Raw genomic sequence first — 15,904 nt, forward strand, 5'->3', positions numbered from 1 at the left:
CCCTTCCCTGTGTCATTGGTACCTACATGTACCACGACCACCAGCTCCTCCCCAACACTACACATAAGTCTATCTAGATGCCTTGAGAGATCCGCTACCTTCGGACCATGCAGACAAGTCACCGTATGGTTCTCCTGGTCATCACAAACCCAGCGATCTCTGTTTCTAATGATCGAATCACCCATTACTAACACCTGCCTTTTCCTAATGACTGGAGTTCCCTCCCCCAGAGAGGTATCCTCAGTGCGAGAGGATACCCCAACATTATCTGGAAGAAGGGTCCCAACTATGGGAAGGTTTCCCTCTGCTCCCATTGACTGCTCTCCTTCCCTGAGCCTTTCATCCTCCTTAACAGTGCTGGGGTTGTCTGACCGGGGGTGGGACAAATCTATAGTGTCTCGGAACGCCTCATCAACATAAGTCTCTGCCTCCCTTAGCTCCTCCAGTTCCGCCACCCTGGCCTCCAAAGCCCGTACGCAGTCTCTGAGGGCCAGGAGCTCCTTGCACCGAATGTACACATATACCACCTGCCCACAGGGCAGGTAATCATTCATGCTATACTGAGCGCAAGAAACAAGATAGCCCCCAATCTCCTACAGCTGCCTAGGTTACTGACAGGGGTTTTTGTTTAAATCAAGAAGTCTTGATTATAGTTTAGTTTAAAGGTTTTAAGGAATGGCAAGTGTACCTCAACCCCTTCCCACTCCCCTTCCAAACTTCCTCTCGAAGCTCCTTGTTAGCGGCCCCTGGTCATTGACTCACTGCTTTATAAAGCCCTGGCCTCCCTGACAGCCCCGCCCCCTGACTAAGGCTCAGCCAATTAACAGAGGCTTCTAGAGTTCAAACCTTGTTTAGAAGCTCACAGCTTTCAAATGTCGGTCACAGCACACGGTCCTTCAAACAAATAAACAGACAGACAAATACAAGCTCAGCACACATCAAGTAACCCCCAAACACAAACACACACTACAGACAGCCACTTACCTCAAGGGTCCTGTATTTGCTTCTCCTTCACCTGGAGAACTCCCTCTTCAGCCCCCACCTCTTGGTTGAAGGACCCATCTTCCCCTGCTTGCAAGAGCTCTGCTCCTTGGGCTCTGGTGATGCCAAAGGTGGCTTCTTTCCTTGCTTATATCTTCCAAAGCTCAATGACCTTGGTTCAAGAGGCAGGATGACCTCATGCTGTTCTTCCCTTCCTGTGGGCTTCCCATCTCCCAGTGTGATTTCTACATAAATGGGGCTTCCATTGTTTTGATTCTATCAGGCTTAATTTACATAGGTGACAGGTAAATAGCTCGCCCACCTCTTGTCTGGGAGGGAACTGTCTCTTCCTTTGTTTGGCCTCACACTTTAAAACATATCAATGAATATCCATAATTCCTCCTAGTGTTAATACAGGCTGTTCACAGTGATATTAATCACCAGTATCTCAGAGGCTTTCAGCAAAGACCCCACTCTGAACACTTGTATAATAGGGTCATATTGTATCCAATCAGCTGATTCAGTTGCTTATCACTTGAGGCTCAGCCCCCCTGTCTGTATAGCCCAGTGAACTTTTGCACTGGAGTCTTCTGAGAAGTAAATCCCAGACCAAGCTTCGCTCTTGCCAGATGTGGGCGCCATGCTGCCTTCCTCCACCCCCCAGCTTGTTAATGTGACTTTACCTCCACCCCTTGTTAGACTGATGACTGTTTACTGCTTATATGTAAATTGAGGTAAACACATTTCTTTCTTTAGGCTAGACCTGCTTAACAACTTGCCTGACCTATCTAGTTCACACACACTTTAGTTATAACTCCAGCATATATGGGTGTCTTCATACCCATCATGTACATACATCATGCAAGAATATTAATGATCAGTGAATTATTAGTTTTCAAATGATAACTCACAAGGCATATTTTGTACAAGATTACTAGCATAGTAGTGCGAGCTGTGAAGACGTGTTCTTAGTGTCACATTGTCCTCCTTCCAGTCCTGCCTCAAAACTCTCCTTTGCTGTGATGCCCAGTTAGGCTGCTGGTGTGCAGAGATCACTGCCCATCACCACCAGTATTGTCTTTTGTTTCTTTGTACTGGCCTGTCTCTCTTCATCTGGTGTCTCTTGTCTTATTCCTAGATTGTAAGCTCTCTGGGGCGGGACAGAGACGGTGTCTTTTTGTTCTGTGTCCATATCGCACCTAGCACAATGAACATAAGAATGGCCATACTATGTCAGTCCAGCTAGCCCAGTAGCCTGTCTTCTGACAGTGGCCAGTGCCAGGTGCTCCAGAGGGAATGAACAGAACAGGTAATCAAGTGATCCATCCACTGTCACCAATTCCCAGCTTCTGGCAAACAGAATGGGGTCCTGGTCCATGACTGGGGGACCTAGGTACTACAACCATACAAATAATAGATAAAAATCAAACTGGTGATTAGTCACCCAGGAGAACAGAACTGTCCATTGGTTGTAGGGAATGATGCAAACCCAGAGGACAATGCCCAGACCTGAAGGCAGCTCTGTGCTGTGCTGAGGGCCCAGGCCTGGCTCAGAGACCTGGGTGCTCTGGGTAAGGGCCAAATGACAAACTGGAATGTAAGGTTTGCAATCAAAGCTTTAATCATTTCAGATCCAAATGTCAGACTGAGGGAGAGTGGCTGCATGGAGGCACCATCTCCCCTCGGCACAGGTGCCAAGTTCCCACCCACTGCTCTCCAGACAGCAGAGATATCAGCCACATCCTCTCCTCATAGCAGCAGTTCTGTCACTTCAGGAATTGGGGCGGGAGCAGGGAGGGAATCCCTGGCCTGCGAGCCGTGCAGTGACTGCTTAAGAGGGATGCAGTCTAGAGAACTTCCAGGAGCCCAGTCACACCAGGGTGCTGGTACAGTGGGCCCGGGGAGAGCAAAGTGTGTCCAGCAGGAAGATGCAGACACCTCCTCCTATGTACTCATTGTGTGGCAGTTTAGACAGCCACAGCATAGCAAGGGTTAAAGCTGCATTAGAAAATCAGAATTATGATGCGCTGTGTCGTCATATTCAAGGTTTTTCATTCACACCAAACCTGCTGCTCCCCACCCCCTGGCATGGTCAGTTTCCATTGAGTGGATGGTTGTGGTTGATCCACAGCAGAACAGGTCTCCGGGGCAGGAGGGAATTTGCCCCTTTTGACTGACACTGACACACACACACACACACACCCCCCCCCCCAGGAGGGCCAGGGACTTGCGTTATGGACTTCAGTCTGTGGGGAGGAAGATGCCACTCTGTGGGCACAGGGCTTGCAGGCTGACAAGCGTATGCCAGCTGAGATCTCCTGCTTCTGGGGCAGAGAGAGAGACACACAGAGAGTTCACTGTGGATTGAGGTGGGGCAGGGAGCTGGAAGGCAGGCAGCAGGCGGTCTACCATGGGCTAAACTTCAGGATGATGGACTCTCCATCCTGAGGCTGGTAGTCAGAGATGCCTACAAAACAAGACAGCAGAGCACAAGTCCATGAGTCAGAAGGAGCAGCCTGGGCACAGATTAAGGAATTCATGCAGCACAGCTGAATTAGGAGCAAGAGCCACTACCTCAGAGACAGTCGGCTTCCTCGGGGTTTGGTACCATTCCTCATGCAGGAGGCACTGAGAATGATTTCCTGGGTGTTGGCTCATGTGCTTGGAGGATCTGCCTAAGGTGCTTATCCACCACTTCACTGTAGTGTCTGATACCTCACAATATCGAATGTATTTATGCTCCCATCACCCTGCAAGGCAGGGCTGTGCTATTATCCCCATTGTACAGGTGAGGAACTGAAGCACAGAGCAAGTGAGTAACCAGCCCAAGAGAACTGAACCCTTGTCTCCCAAGTCCTAGCCTAGTGCTCTAACCATTGGACCATCCTTCTTGATGAGATGGAGCCCAGAGCAGTAGCTGAGCCCCAAAGGGGCGACATCATGGAGTTGTGATGTTGCACTCCATATGTTATGGAAATATGCTTATGAGGTATCATTACAAAGCTTTTAATCTATTGACTGTGTTCATCCTATTTGTATCTGAAGCTAGAAATATGAAGTATTACTCTGAAGTCTTATTGTAATTATGCAAAGTGTGGGCCATTAATGGTGGCTTGGAATCTTGATGGCTCCCATTAAGTAGGACACTTGGTTGTGAATTGCTCTGTTTACGTATAAGCCTTCCTGGGGCTCTGCGGGGCTAGACCCCAGGTCTGCGGGAAGGCAGATATCTCCATGCCACTACTTAGCAGCCATGATAGAGCCCTCACAGCAGGCCAGACTGACAGCTTCTCTTGAAGCTTCTATGCTCCCCTACCAGCCATAGTGACAGACCTGCCACTTGGCTCGCTCTTGGACTCCTGTCCCTTGGCTCTGACTCCTGCTCTGGTTTCTGACCACAGCTCTGACCTTTGGTGCTGTTCCTGGATGCTGACCACCCTGCTCCAACCACTAGGTCTGAATTCCTGAGTCATGTGCTCCTTTATCTTCTCCCAGACCTTTTCTGTGCCATCGGCCTACAGCGAGTCTGGCCCACCTTGCTGAGATAATTTGTTAGTCTCTAAGGTGCCACAAGGACTCCTCATTGTTTTTGCTGATACAGACTAACACAGCTACCACTCTGAAACCTATCAGCCTATTTAGGTTCCCCTAAGAGCTATTATTGCATCTCAAGCCACCTGTGTAGCTACCTGTCCCTACACGCCCAGTCTGCTTCACATCTGCCCCTGGGATATAAGCCACTGGTGATGGCAGGCACTATATATACAGGCTTAAGGAGTCCCCTGAAAAGAGCCACTGTCTTCAGTGGGGCAGCCCAGGGGTCTCTGAAGGCGGGATTTGTTGATGATGCATGAGCCAGAATGGAATCCACCTCTCTCCCCAGTGCCGGGCGTGCTGCAGCAGTAACAGCAACCACACTCATCTCTAAAGTGGGCTAATCTGGCTGGGACACAGGGCAGGTCTAGCTTGCAATCCAAGGTGTGACTGCAGCTCAGGCAGACCTATCCTTGCTAGCTTTACCTGCACTAGCATTGCTACAAACAGTGCAGTGTAGCTGCAGTGGCATGAGCTTCAGCACAGGCTCGCCAAGCCAGCCTGGATCCCTGGGTACCTATTCACATTGCTGCCACCCACGGCACTGCATCTACACTGCTCTGTGTAGCAACGCTGCCATGGGTACATCTACCTGAGCTTCAGACAGCACTGACCTACCCACGCATGGAGCCGGATTCCCCATTCCCTGGCACCTCACGTAGCCCTATAACAGCTGTGCACAAAGCCACCAAACCAGATGGCTCAACTTGCCTCCAGCAGCAACTGTGCAGAGGGGTAGGTGACAGCACAAGGTGCTGGACAGTGGGACATCAGACCCACAGAGAGCAGATCTGCCAAGCAAGAGGGTGCCACTTTAAAACCACATTTTAGGCTAGAACTGCACTTTATCATTGCGATTCCTTTGGCAGCTGGAACATAACCCCTTTATGCACCATCTGGAGATACGGGACCAAATCCAGCCCTGAGGGATGCAGCTCTCACTGAAGTAATGGGAATGACACCTGCTTACACCAGCCTGAATTTGGCCCCTAGGGTCTATGTGATGCATGGAAAAGCCTTTCTTGAAGCTGGTCGATCCCTGGAAGAATCCTGCGGCCTAGGAAGAGGGGTGGATCCAGACCAGCAGGTCCATTTCTTACAGCACTCTCCCTTTCCATGCCCCAGAGCTGTACCCCTCTGCCCAGAATTCATTGCCCTTCATAGCCACGTGAGCAAACAGCCCCTGCCCGTGTTCTTTAGAGCAGCTTTTGGTGCATTGCAGCAGCAGCAAATTGACAGAAAATTCCAGGGCTGCCTTGGGGGGGGTAGGGGGGCGGCAAGGGGAGCTGGGGGGCTCCCCAAGCACACACTGACCACGCAAGGTGCCAGACTGCACTGTTTCCCACGTGCTGTTTCCCTCACCTTTCTGAAGACTGGTGGCTGGGGCCTGGAGGAGCTGCCAGTATCTCCGCTCTCCATTGCTGGCTTTCACCCCCATCACTGCAGTTAACAAGGGCCCATGCAGGGTGTTTTGGGTTTCATACCTAGAGTTGAAAGGGAAGGAGAAGAGGGGACATGACCCCCAGGCAGAGCAGAGAGCAGGTTGTTTCTACTTTGGTTCCACTCAGGCAGCAACAGCAGTGTGTCCCCGACATCAGGGCCCTTGCACAGGGACTGATGGGCTAGGAGCATAGTCCTGACCACACATAGCTGCACATGGTGCCAAACCTCCTGTCACAGGGAGGTGCTGGGTGTAGCCCCCATCTATGACTAACTAGCTGCCTTCCCACAGGTGGGATAAAAGACTAACAAGCAGCGCTGCAGACAGGCTCCTGCAGGAGACCCTGGGCCAGAGAACAGAGATGGAAGGGAATTGGCCACACCAGCCGGGGAGAGACCTGGCTGGGGATCCCTGGGGTGCTGGCAGCAGCAGAAGCCCCTGAGGCAGAGGCTTTAGAAGGCGTCAGATGGCAGGGCCTGGTTCACCTATCTGGACTGATGTTGCACTGAGTTTGTGTGAACAATAAATCTCCGCCTTGGAGAAGGGAATGAAATGCTGATATTGGAGGAAGCTTTCCCAATGTGCTGGCTGTTGAATTGGTCTGCCGGCTAGCACAAGAGTGAGGAAACTGAAGCAGATGCCAGGTTTGGGGAGATCCTGTTACTCTCCCTTCAGGATCATCCCACTTGTACAGACCTTCCCCACATACCCAGTAGATCCCTACAGAAACTACAACCTATTCAAGCACAGAGGGGTTGTTTCATAGTGACGGATGTCCCAGAACTGTCGTAAGAATCTGACACCTGGTAACTGTCTGGAATCCCTGAGGGGGCCGGGAAAATCCAGACCAGGTCCAGAAGGCGGACGGGACACTGTATTGTTACTGAACTAACAGCGCTTTGCACCGAAGGGTCTCACAGCACTACACAGCAGGTTGGTGGGTGTGATCATCCCCATATTATGGGAGCGGGGCAGGGGGAACTGAGGCACAGGGAGGGAGAGCAACTTATCCAAGGACACACAGTGAATGAGTGTCAGAGCCAGGAACGGAACCAAGAAGCTCTGCCTTACAGGCCTGGGCCCCGGGCCACTCTTCCTAGCATTAGTCCTGGAGGTGTGCAGGCAGATTCCCTGCTAGCATTGTGGGTGGGCATGCCCTGGACTGCCTCCCCCCGCCCCTTTAGGAGGCGGCGCGCTCCTCTTCCCAGGCCTCCCCATCAGTTTGTTCCCAGCACAAGCAGGAGGCTCTCACGTGAACTGCTCAGGGCCCTGCTCCACAGCGGTTCTCAGCACGTCCTGGAGGGAGGACCCAGAGGGCACTTGGATGGAGTGGTTGTACAGTGTCTCAGGGCTCGGAGGGTGCTCCACAGCCAGCTGAACGGTGATCATCTTGGTCCCCAGAATTACTGTCCTGGATCCTGGGCACTTGGTGTCTAGCTCCAAAGTGTCTGAGAAAGAGGGAGAGGCTGTCCGAAGCACCAATAGTCATGCAGACCCACTGGCATCAACTTTTGTTGGTGCCAGTGGGTGCTCGAGCCCCCCCGGACCTGCCCTGACTCTGCCCCCTCCCTGCCCCTATTGGATCCCCACCCCAAATCCCCACCCTGGCCCCGCCTCTTCCCCAAGTGTGCTGCGTTACTCCTCCTCCCCCCTCCCTCCCAGCTTGCCGCACAAAAAAGCACTGGGAGGGAGGGGGAGAAACAGGACACAGCAGCTGCTCAGGGGAGGATGCGGAGGTGGAGGTGAACTGGGGCGGGTCGGGAAGCTGCCAGTGGGTGCTCCTCACCCACCAATTTTTCTCGGTGGGTGCTCCAGCCGGAGAAAAATTGGTGGGTGCAGAGCACCCACTGGCAGCTCCCCATCCCGCCCCCCCACACACACCTATGCGGCGCCTATGCGCAGACCCCTGTGGGGAGCCCTAGCATGACAACCTGCTACCCTAGTCTTCCCTCTTCTCGGGGCATGTTTGCTGGGCTCCTGGGATTTCTCCACCCTAGCTCCTTTCTTCAAAGGTCCCTACTGCAGTGACTGTAACTCTAGCCTCTCCCCTTCCCTTCCTCTTGGTGGGATCTGCAACTAGGTGTGGGACCCAGGGCTCCCAAACCCTGCCCCTCACTCTAGCATCCCTGTCCTTCCTGTTACCTTGCTCTGCCCGGCACTCCATGGTGGCAATATCCAGGTAGCTCTTGCCATCCAGCACGGGCAGCAGCTGGGACATGATCATGGGGTTCTGGAAGTGACCCTGTTCCAGGCTCCCCAGCAGGGCATCCATGCCTTTGGGACACTCTGGCTTCTTGCTCATCCCGGTGGCGATCAAGAGCTAACAGGAAGGGTTCAGAGGAAGGGAGAGAAGCCTCATTTCAAACAGCTGACCCCCCGTGTCAAAGCCAACTACAGGGGAAAGTGAACCATCTGGCGGGCAACACCCCCTGCAAGGCAGCTACTTCCCTTCACATGAGTTGGGTGGGCGGACACCTGCTCAGTTTGCTCCCACCCGGGGATGGATGTGGGGTCAGGATAAAATTGAGCATGTCACTGTAAGAGGAAGGGCAGGATAGTAACACCTGTAGGGGTGAAGCGTCAGCAGCCTGACACAATTTAACATGTGGGGGAAGAGAGCTGGGGGGCCTGGGGTGGTATTATCCCTGGGGTGAGTGACTGTCCCATGTGTGCCAAACACACTTACAGCTAACTAGGGGGGAGGTGGTTTGAGCATTGGCCTGCTAAATCCAGGGTTGTGAGTTAAATCCTTGAGCATTTAGGGATCTGGGGCAAAAATCTGTCAGGAATGATACTTGGTCCTACTGTGAAGGTAGGGGACTGGACTCAATGACCTTTCATAGCCCCTTCCAGCTCTATGAGATAGATATATCTCCATATAAATAAGCCTGCTCATCATTAAGGCTACAATTTAGTCATAGGTAGTTTTAGTAAAAATCATAGACAGGTCACGGGCAATAAACAAAAATTCACAGCCCATGACTCGTACCATAAATACCCCTGACTAAATATTAGCTAGGGGCCAGGAGGCACTGCTCTGGGCGGGGAAGCTGGGGGGCCACTGCTGGGTGGGGGGCTCACAGGCCAGTGGCACCAGCTGCTGGGGGCCACTGAGCTGCGGCTATTCCCACAGCCCCCGGGATCGCTGTTCAGGTGGTCCCCAGGGCCAGCTGCACCGGCCGCTGCTCAGGTGCTCCCTGGGGCCAGCTGCCCGGGGCTGTTCCAGCAGTGCTGGTGCGGCTGGCTGCTGGGCTGCTCACCCGCCGCTGCTGCGTCCGCCCCTGAGACCGCTGCTGCGGGCCGCCAAACTGCGCCCCTGGGACCGCTGCTCAGGTGGTCCCCGGGGCCAGCTGCTTGGGCAGCCCTGGGTTCAGCCACACTGGCCACTGCAGAAGTCACAAAGGTCACAGAAAGTCATGAAATCCATAATTTCCGCAACCTCTGTGAAAGACACAGAGTCCTATTCATCATCATTCTGCGTGCTTTCCATTAAAGGAGCATTGCCAAATAATGTTGGCCTGGCACTCAGAAAAGATTCAAATAGACTAGGATTTCAATTTCACCCCTGCTCGCCCTATGTTAGAAACTCAGAGAGGCTGGCCATGCGCTAGTGCAGGAGAACCAGGAAGCACAACCGACCAACTAGTTTTTCTATTTGAGCTGAGCCAAGTGCAAAAAGCAAATGAACCAATGAGACAAAACCAAGGCCCTTCCTGCTTGTGGCCCTCACACATTGACTGGCACTTTTTCTCAGAGCGGAATCCGTTAACTCCAGGATCTCCAAATTCCAACATGGGATCATTCTTCCCACTCCAGGATCAGCTGAAATTGTTCTTAATTTCCTGTCCTAAGTTACTGTGCAGTGATGATGGAGATTGCTAAAGAGCAGCTGCTTCCACCCCAGAGAGGACTGCCTTCCAGCAAGGAGTGAGGGTAAGAGATCCCAGAAACCTAGCTAGCCTGGTGATAAAGACTGGATTTGATTTGCTGACCTCTGTCAGTTTTATGGTACTAAATCAGGCAAGGACATTGGGAAAAAATCTACATCAGCCAGATGCTGGTGTAGATCAGGAGTAACTCCACTGAAGCAGAACATCAGTGTGAGACCTGACCCAGGCCCTATGTTTTTAAATGGACAATGTCCCTTTAAGCCAGTTTGTACTCTGTACGGTAAGAAGATGGGGCAGGGCAGAGGTAATGCTGATGGACAAGCAGGTGACTCGGGGTATGTCTACACTGCACACTGAGCCTGGGCTCTGACTCAGATTTGAGCTCAAGCACCCCTTCATCCACACACAAATCAGTCTGACTTTGGTCAGCAAGCACTCAGGGCCCAGTCCTAGGACCCTGCTGGGGGTGGGTCAGCACCCAAGTCCTGCTGCGACTCGGGTCCAAACCCTGTCACTTTGCAGTGTGGAGGGAGCTCAAGCCATAGACACCAGTCAGAAGGTCTGCATAGTGCAGCATGGTCACATTAGCACAGCTGAGATCCGAGTCCAACAACAGTAAACCCAGATTCACAATGCCATGTGGACGTTCAAGCATGGACTTGGAAACACCGAAAGTACACAGCCTGCCTCAGAGCCTGGGTCAGCTGACTTGGGCTCGCAGGATACGTGCTACGGGGCTGACAATAGCTGTGTAGATGTGCAGCTCGGGTTGGAGCTCAGGCTGTCAGACCCAACCCCTTGCCAGGTTTCAGAGCTCGGGTTCCAGCGCAGCCAAATATCCACACTGCCTGCCGGGTGAGCCAAGTCAGCTGACCCAGGCTCTGAGACTCGGTGCCGCGGGTCCTTCTTTGCAGTGTGGATGTCTCACGGGCTTTGTGTGCAGTGCAGACGTATCCTCAGAGGGCTCCCCCAGAACAAAGGGCTATGCTACGGGAAGCTGGCAATGCTGGGATCCTGCAAGCCACGCAGGAGGAGGACGTGCTCCAGAGACCCGCTCTCCCCACCTGCACGGCCAGTGGGCTACTGAAGATGTTGCCGAAGGTGCCCTTGGTGGTCTGAGCCTGGAGAATCCTGTCCGTCACTCTCTGGACAGCGAGGCTGATCGCTGCCACTAGCCTGGGCTCGTAGAGGTTGGCCTGCTCCAGGCAGGCGAAGGCCAAGCCTGCCATGGCCTTGGTGTCTGTGTGAGGAAGAGCAGGAGAAGGGGTTACGAAGAGAACCACCCCATGCCCAAGCGACTTCAGTGGAGGTACGGCCCTGTGTGGCTGGAGCACGGAGCTGAGAATGGGAGAAACCAAACCCCTCTCGGAGGGAGCTGACTTGCATGTACCTCCCAAGGGAGATGCAAAGGCTGTGCTATCTCCAGTCAGGGCAGGAAGGCCGGCTAGCCTGGGGAGCTGGCACAGAGGACCATGCCAACAAGCACGTACCCACGGAGAGCTTGCCGCCATGCGTGAACTTGTTGTGCTTCTCAGCATTCAGGAGCTTCTGGATCACATGGGTGTCGATCTTCTTGCCATGGACACACAGGGCCAAGACCCCCAGGCTGTACTGGTAGTAACTGGTGATGGGGCGGCCGTTCCCTTTGAAAGCTGTAAGCAGGAGAAAGGAATCAGGATGAGCTCCCCTCCCCCAGCACAAGCCATCCCTCCCCCTCCATGTCCCGGGATTCTGCACCAGGGACTTTCCTCATCGCACCCCATTGGATGGAACTAATACAGCAAGCTTGTAATCCAAGCCACTGCCCCCACTTCTGATCCTTACCCGGTGCATACTGAGTTGGGGGTGGGGGTGGACAGATGCTTCCTGGTGTTCCCAGTGTGGCTCTTTGTTATGAATGGCTCAGGAGGGATATTGCCACTGGGCCTGAGCTGTGAGCAAAGAACTAGTGTTCCACTGACCCCCGTTCTCTGGCAGGGACATTGAGCTGGGAAGCGTCCCAGAGATGCTGCACGCCACCCCAGGCAGCTTCCTGCCACTCTCTGCAGTAGCCCTCAGTGCCAGCCCCGAGCAGTGCCCTCTTACCTATCTGCTCCTTCTCCTTGTGCAGATGGTACTTCAACCGGGTCACCAGCTGCCTCCCCATGAGCGTCTCCATGTCTTGGCAGGCAGCCCGCAGTGCTAGGAGGTACAGAGCCAGGCGGCCCGTGTTGGGCTGCTTCTGTTGGCCACCTGCTACGGAGCTGAGGTGACAACACAAGTCAAATACTCACCACCTGGCTCCTCCTTCCCACACGTGCCCCCAGCCCTCCCGCCTCCCCCACCCCCCGGCTGAGGGGAGTTGTGTCCCCAGGGGCAGCAAACACCAGCACTGGGACAGCGGCGTCTCTGAAGATCCTTAGCAAAGTTTGGGGCCTGACTGACCATAGCCTTTTGTGTACCTGACAGGAGCCCGTAAATGCATCCGGCCCCACGCCAACAGTAAATCAGCAGAGAGCCATGCCTACCCTCACACTGTCTGGGCATCTCCCCTGGAGCTGCTGGGGCACAGGATCTTGGGGCAAGTGTGGGAGGTCACCACACACAAGTGAGCGGAAAGCCAGCCCCTTTGAGAGGAGCCCATGACAGGAATAAGACAGGCTTTGGGGAGGGCAGGGGGAAAGCGTGTTCATCTAGAATGCCTTTGCCCCAAGGGTGCTCCTGCAAGTGGCAAGATACAGAGGGGCCCTGCTCCTTGTTCCACTCTTGATGGTGGGATTTGGGCTCCATTGGCCATACCTGCTGGCACTGGGCTGGAAAACATTCTTCAGTCTCTGGAGGTACTGGGCCTCTTTCTCCAGACTGTGGTCAGCAGAAAGACGAAGGGCCACATACACACTAGGGTTGAGCTCCTCCGTCAGATCCTGGCTGAGTCTCAAGAGCTCCGTGTTCAGGCATTTGATCAGAGCAGAATTTCCCCTGGGGATTTCTTGGATAAAAACAAAGGAAGGAAGAATGGAAGGAGAGGAGAGGAGAGGAAAGTGATCAGGAACAGTCAGCATGGATTCACGAAGGGGAAGTCGTGCCTGACTAACCTAATTGCCTTCTATGATGAGATAACTGGCTCTGTGGATGAGGGGAAAGCAGTGGATGTGTTATTTCTTGACTTTAGCAAAGCTTTTGATACTGTCTCCCACAGTATTCTTGCCACCAAGTTAAAGACGTATGGGCTGGATGAATGGACTGTAAGGTGGATAGAAAGCTGGCTAGATCATCGGGCTCAACGGGTAGTGATCAATGGCTCCATGTCTAGTTGGCAGCCGGTTTCAAGTGGAGTGCCCCAAGGGTCGGTCCTGGGGCCGATTTTGTTTAATATCTTTATTAATGATCTGGAGGATGGTGTGGACTGCACTCTCAGCAAGTTTGCAGATGACACTAAACTAGGAGGCGTGGTAGATACACTAGAGGGTAGGGATCGGATACAGAGGGACCTAGACAAATTAGAGGATTGGGCAAAAAAAAACCTGATGAGGTTCAACAAGGACAAGTGCAGAGTCCTGCACTTAGGACGGAAGAATCCCATGCACTGCTACAGACTAGGGACCGAATGGCTAGGTAGCAGTTCTGCTGAAAAGGACCTAGGGGTCACAGTGGACGAGAAGCTGGATATGAGTCAACAGTGTGCTCTTGTTGCCAAGAAGGCTAACGGCATTTTGGGCTGTATAAGTAGGGGCATTGCCAGCAGATCGAGGAACGTGATCGTTCCCCTTTATTCGACATTGGTGAGGCCTCATCTGGAATACTGTGTCCAGTTTTGGTCCCCACACTACAAGAAGGATGTGGAAAAATTGGAAAGAGTCCAGCGGAGGGCAACAAAAATGATTAGGGGTCTGGAGCACATGACTTATGAGGAGAGGCTGAGAGAACTGGGATTGTTTAGTCTCCAGAAGAGAAGAATGAGGGGGGATTTGATAGCAGCCTTCAACTACCTGAAGGGGGGTTCCAAAGAGGATGGAGCTCGGCTGTTCTCAGTGGTGGCAGATGACAGAACAAGGAGCAATGGTCTCAAGTTGCAGTGGGGGAGGTCCAGGTTGGATATCAGGAAAAACTATTTCACTAGGAGGGTGGTGAAACACTGGAATGCGTTACCTAGGGAGGTGGTGGAGTCTCCTTCCTTGGAGGTTTTTAAGGCCCGGCTTGACAAAGCCCTGGCTGGGATGATTTAGCTGGGAATTGGTCCTGCTTTGAGCAGGGGGTTGGACTAGATGACCTCTTGAGGTCCCTTCCAACTCTGATATTCTATGATTCTATGATTCTATGAAGCCATGGAACAGAGTAAAGGGTAGGCAGCTGTGTGAGAAAAAAGACGGTTACTCACCTTTGTAACTGTTGTTCTTCGAGATGTGTTGCTCATATCCATTCCAATTAGGTGTGTGCACGCTGCGTGCACGATCGCCGGAAGATTTTTACCCTAGTAACACCCGGTGGGTTGGCTGTGGAGCCCCCTGGAGTGGCACGCTTATGGCGCCGGATATATGTCCCTGCCGACCCAGCGCCCCCTCAGTTCCTTCTTGCCGGCTACTCCGACAGAGGGGAAGGAGGGCAGGTTTGGAATGGATATGAGCAACACATCTCGAAGAACAACAGTTACAAAGGTGAGTAACCGTCTTTTCTTCTTCGAGTGCTTGCTCATATCAATTCCAATTACGTGACTCCCAAGCCTTACCTAGGCGGTGGGGTCGGAGTGAGATGTCGCGGAGCGAAGGACCGCTGAACCAAATGCCGCATCATCCCTGGACTGCTGCACTATGGCATAGTGGGAAGCGAAGGTATGTACCGATGACCAAGTCGCTGCCCTACAGATCTCCTGTATGGGCACATGCGCCAGGAAGGCGAAGGACAAAGCTTGAGCCCGAGTGGAGTGGGCGGTCAGGTGTGTAGCTGGGACACCAGCTAAGTCATGGCACACACGGATACATGATGTAATCCAGGACGAGATGTGCTGAGTGGAGACCATCCAATCTGCTACAGATACGAACAGCTGGGTCGTCTTCCTAAAAGGTTTTGTTCGCTCGATGTAAAAGGCGAGGGCCCTGCGAACATCTAGGGAGTGCAGCTGTTCTCGTCGAGAAGCGTGTGGCTTCGGATAAAAGACTGGAAGGAAGATGTCTTGGTTGACATGGAAGACAGACACCACCTTAGGAAGGAAGGTGGGGTGGGGTCGCAGCTGTACCTTGTCCTGGTGGAACACCATATATGGTGGTTCCGATGTGAGTGCCCTGAGCTCAGACACCCGCCTCGCCGAGGTGATAGCTACGAGGAAGGCTGTTTTCCAGGAAAGGTACAGGAGCGAGCAGGTCGCCATGGGCTCGAAGGGGGCACCCATGAGCCTGGAGAGGACCAGGTTAAGATCCTACATAGGGGCTGGCTGTCTAATTCGTGGGAACAGGCGCTCCAATCCCCTGAGAAATCTAGTGACCATGGGACTGGAGAAGATAGAACGCCTGTTCTTATCCGGGCGGAACGCTGAAATAGCTGCCAGGTGCAGTCTGATGGATGATATCGCCAAGCCCTGCTGTTTTAAGGACAAGAGGTAGTCCAAGATGACAGGAACTGACGCCCGTAGGGGGGTCTTATGATTCCGGGCGCACCAGTAAGAAAAACGTTTCCACTTGGCTAAGTATGTGGATCTGGTAGAGGGCTTTCTGCTACCCAAGAGTACCTGCTGAACCAAGTGAGAGCAGCACAGCTCAGATTGATTTAGCCATGCAGCATCCACGCTGTGAGGTGGAGAGACTGTAGGTCGGGATGACAGAACCGTCCGTGGTCTTGAGTGATCAGGTCTGGCCACAGCAGGAGTGGGATGGGAATGTCCACTGACAGCTCGAGGAGAGTGGTATACCAGTGCTGCCTGGGCCACGCCAGGGCGATCAAAATCAGCCGGGCTCTGTCCCTGTGCAGTTTGAGCAGGACCCTGTGAACTAGCGGGAATGGAGGGAAGGCATAGCACAGGTGAGGC

At 53.3% G+C, this 15,904-nt stretch overlaps 1 protein-coding gene across 2 annotated transcripts in view; it reads right to left on the bottom strand.

The window, feature by feature from the left end:
• Positions 1-2,579: 2,579 nt before the first annotated feature.
• Positions 2,580-15,904, bottom strand: part of TCN2 (transcobalamin 2) — a 28,504-nt gene continuing 15,179 nt past the window's right edge. For both annotated transcript variants that reach the window (XM_054006493.1, XM_054006492.1), the window contains exons 3-10: positions 12,685-12,874; positions 11,992-12,149; positions 11,397-11,558; positions 10,971-11,146; positions 8,159-8,336; positions 7,269-7,464; positions 5,938-6,059; positions 2,580-3,448 (exon numbers count right to left, since the gene is read on the bottom strand). In XM_054006493.1, coding sequence (XP_053862468.1) covers positions 3,387-3,448; positions 5,938-6,059; positions 7,269-7,464; positions 8,159-8,336; positions 10,971-11,146; positions 11,397-11,558; positions 11,992-12,149; positions 12,685-12,874 — 1,244 coding nt within the window. In that variant the 3' untranslated portion in view covers positions 2,580-3,386. The remainder of the gene's footprint in view (positions 3,449-5,937; positions 6,060-7,268; positions 7,465-8,158; positions 8,337-10,970; positions 11,147-11,396; positions 11,559-11,991; positions 12,150-12,684; positions 12,875-15,904) is intronic.

Source organism: Malaclemys terrapin, chromosome 16, assembly GCF_027887155.1.
Source record: "Malaclemys terrapin pileata isolate rMalTer1 chromosome 16, rMalTer1.hap1, whole genome shotgun sequence".
NCBI classification, from domain to species: Eukaryota; Metazoa; Chordata; order Testudines; family Emydidae; genus Malaclemys; species Malaclemys terrapin.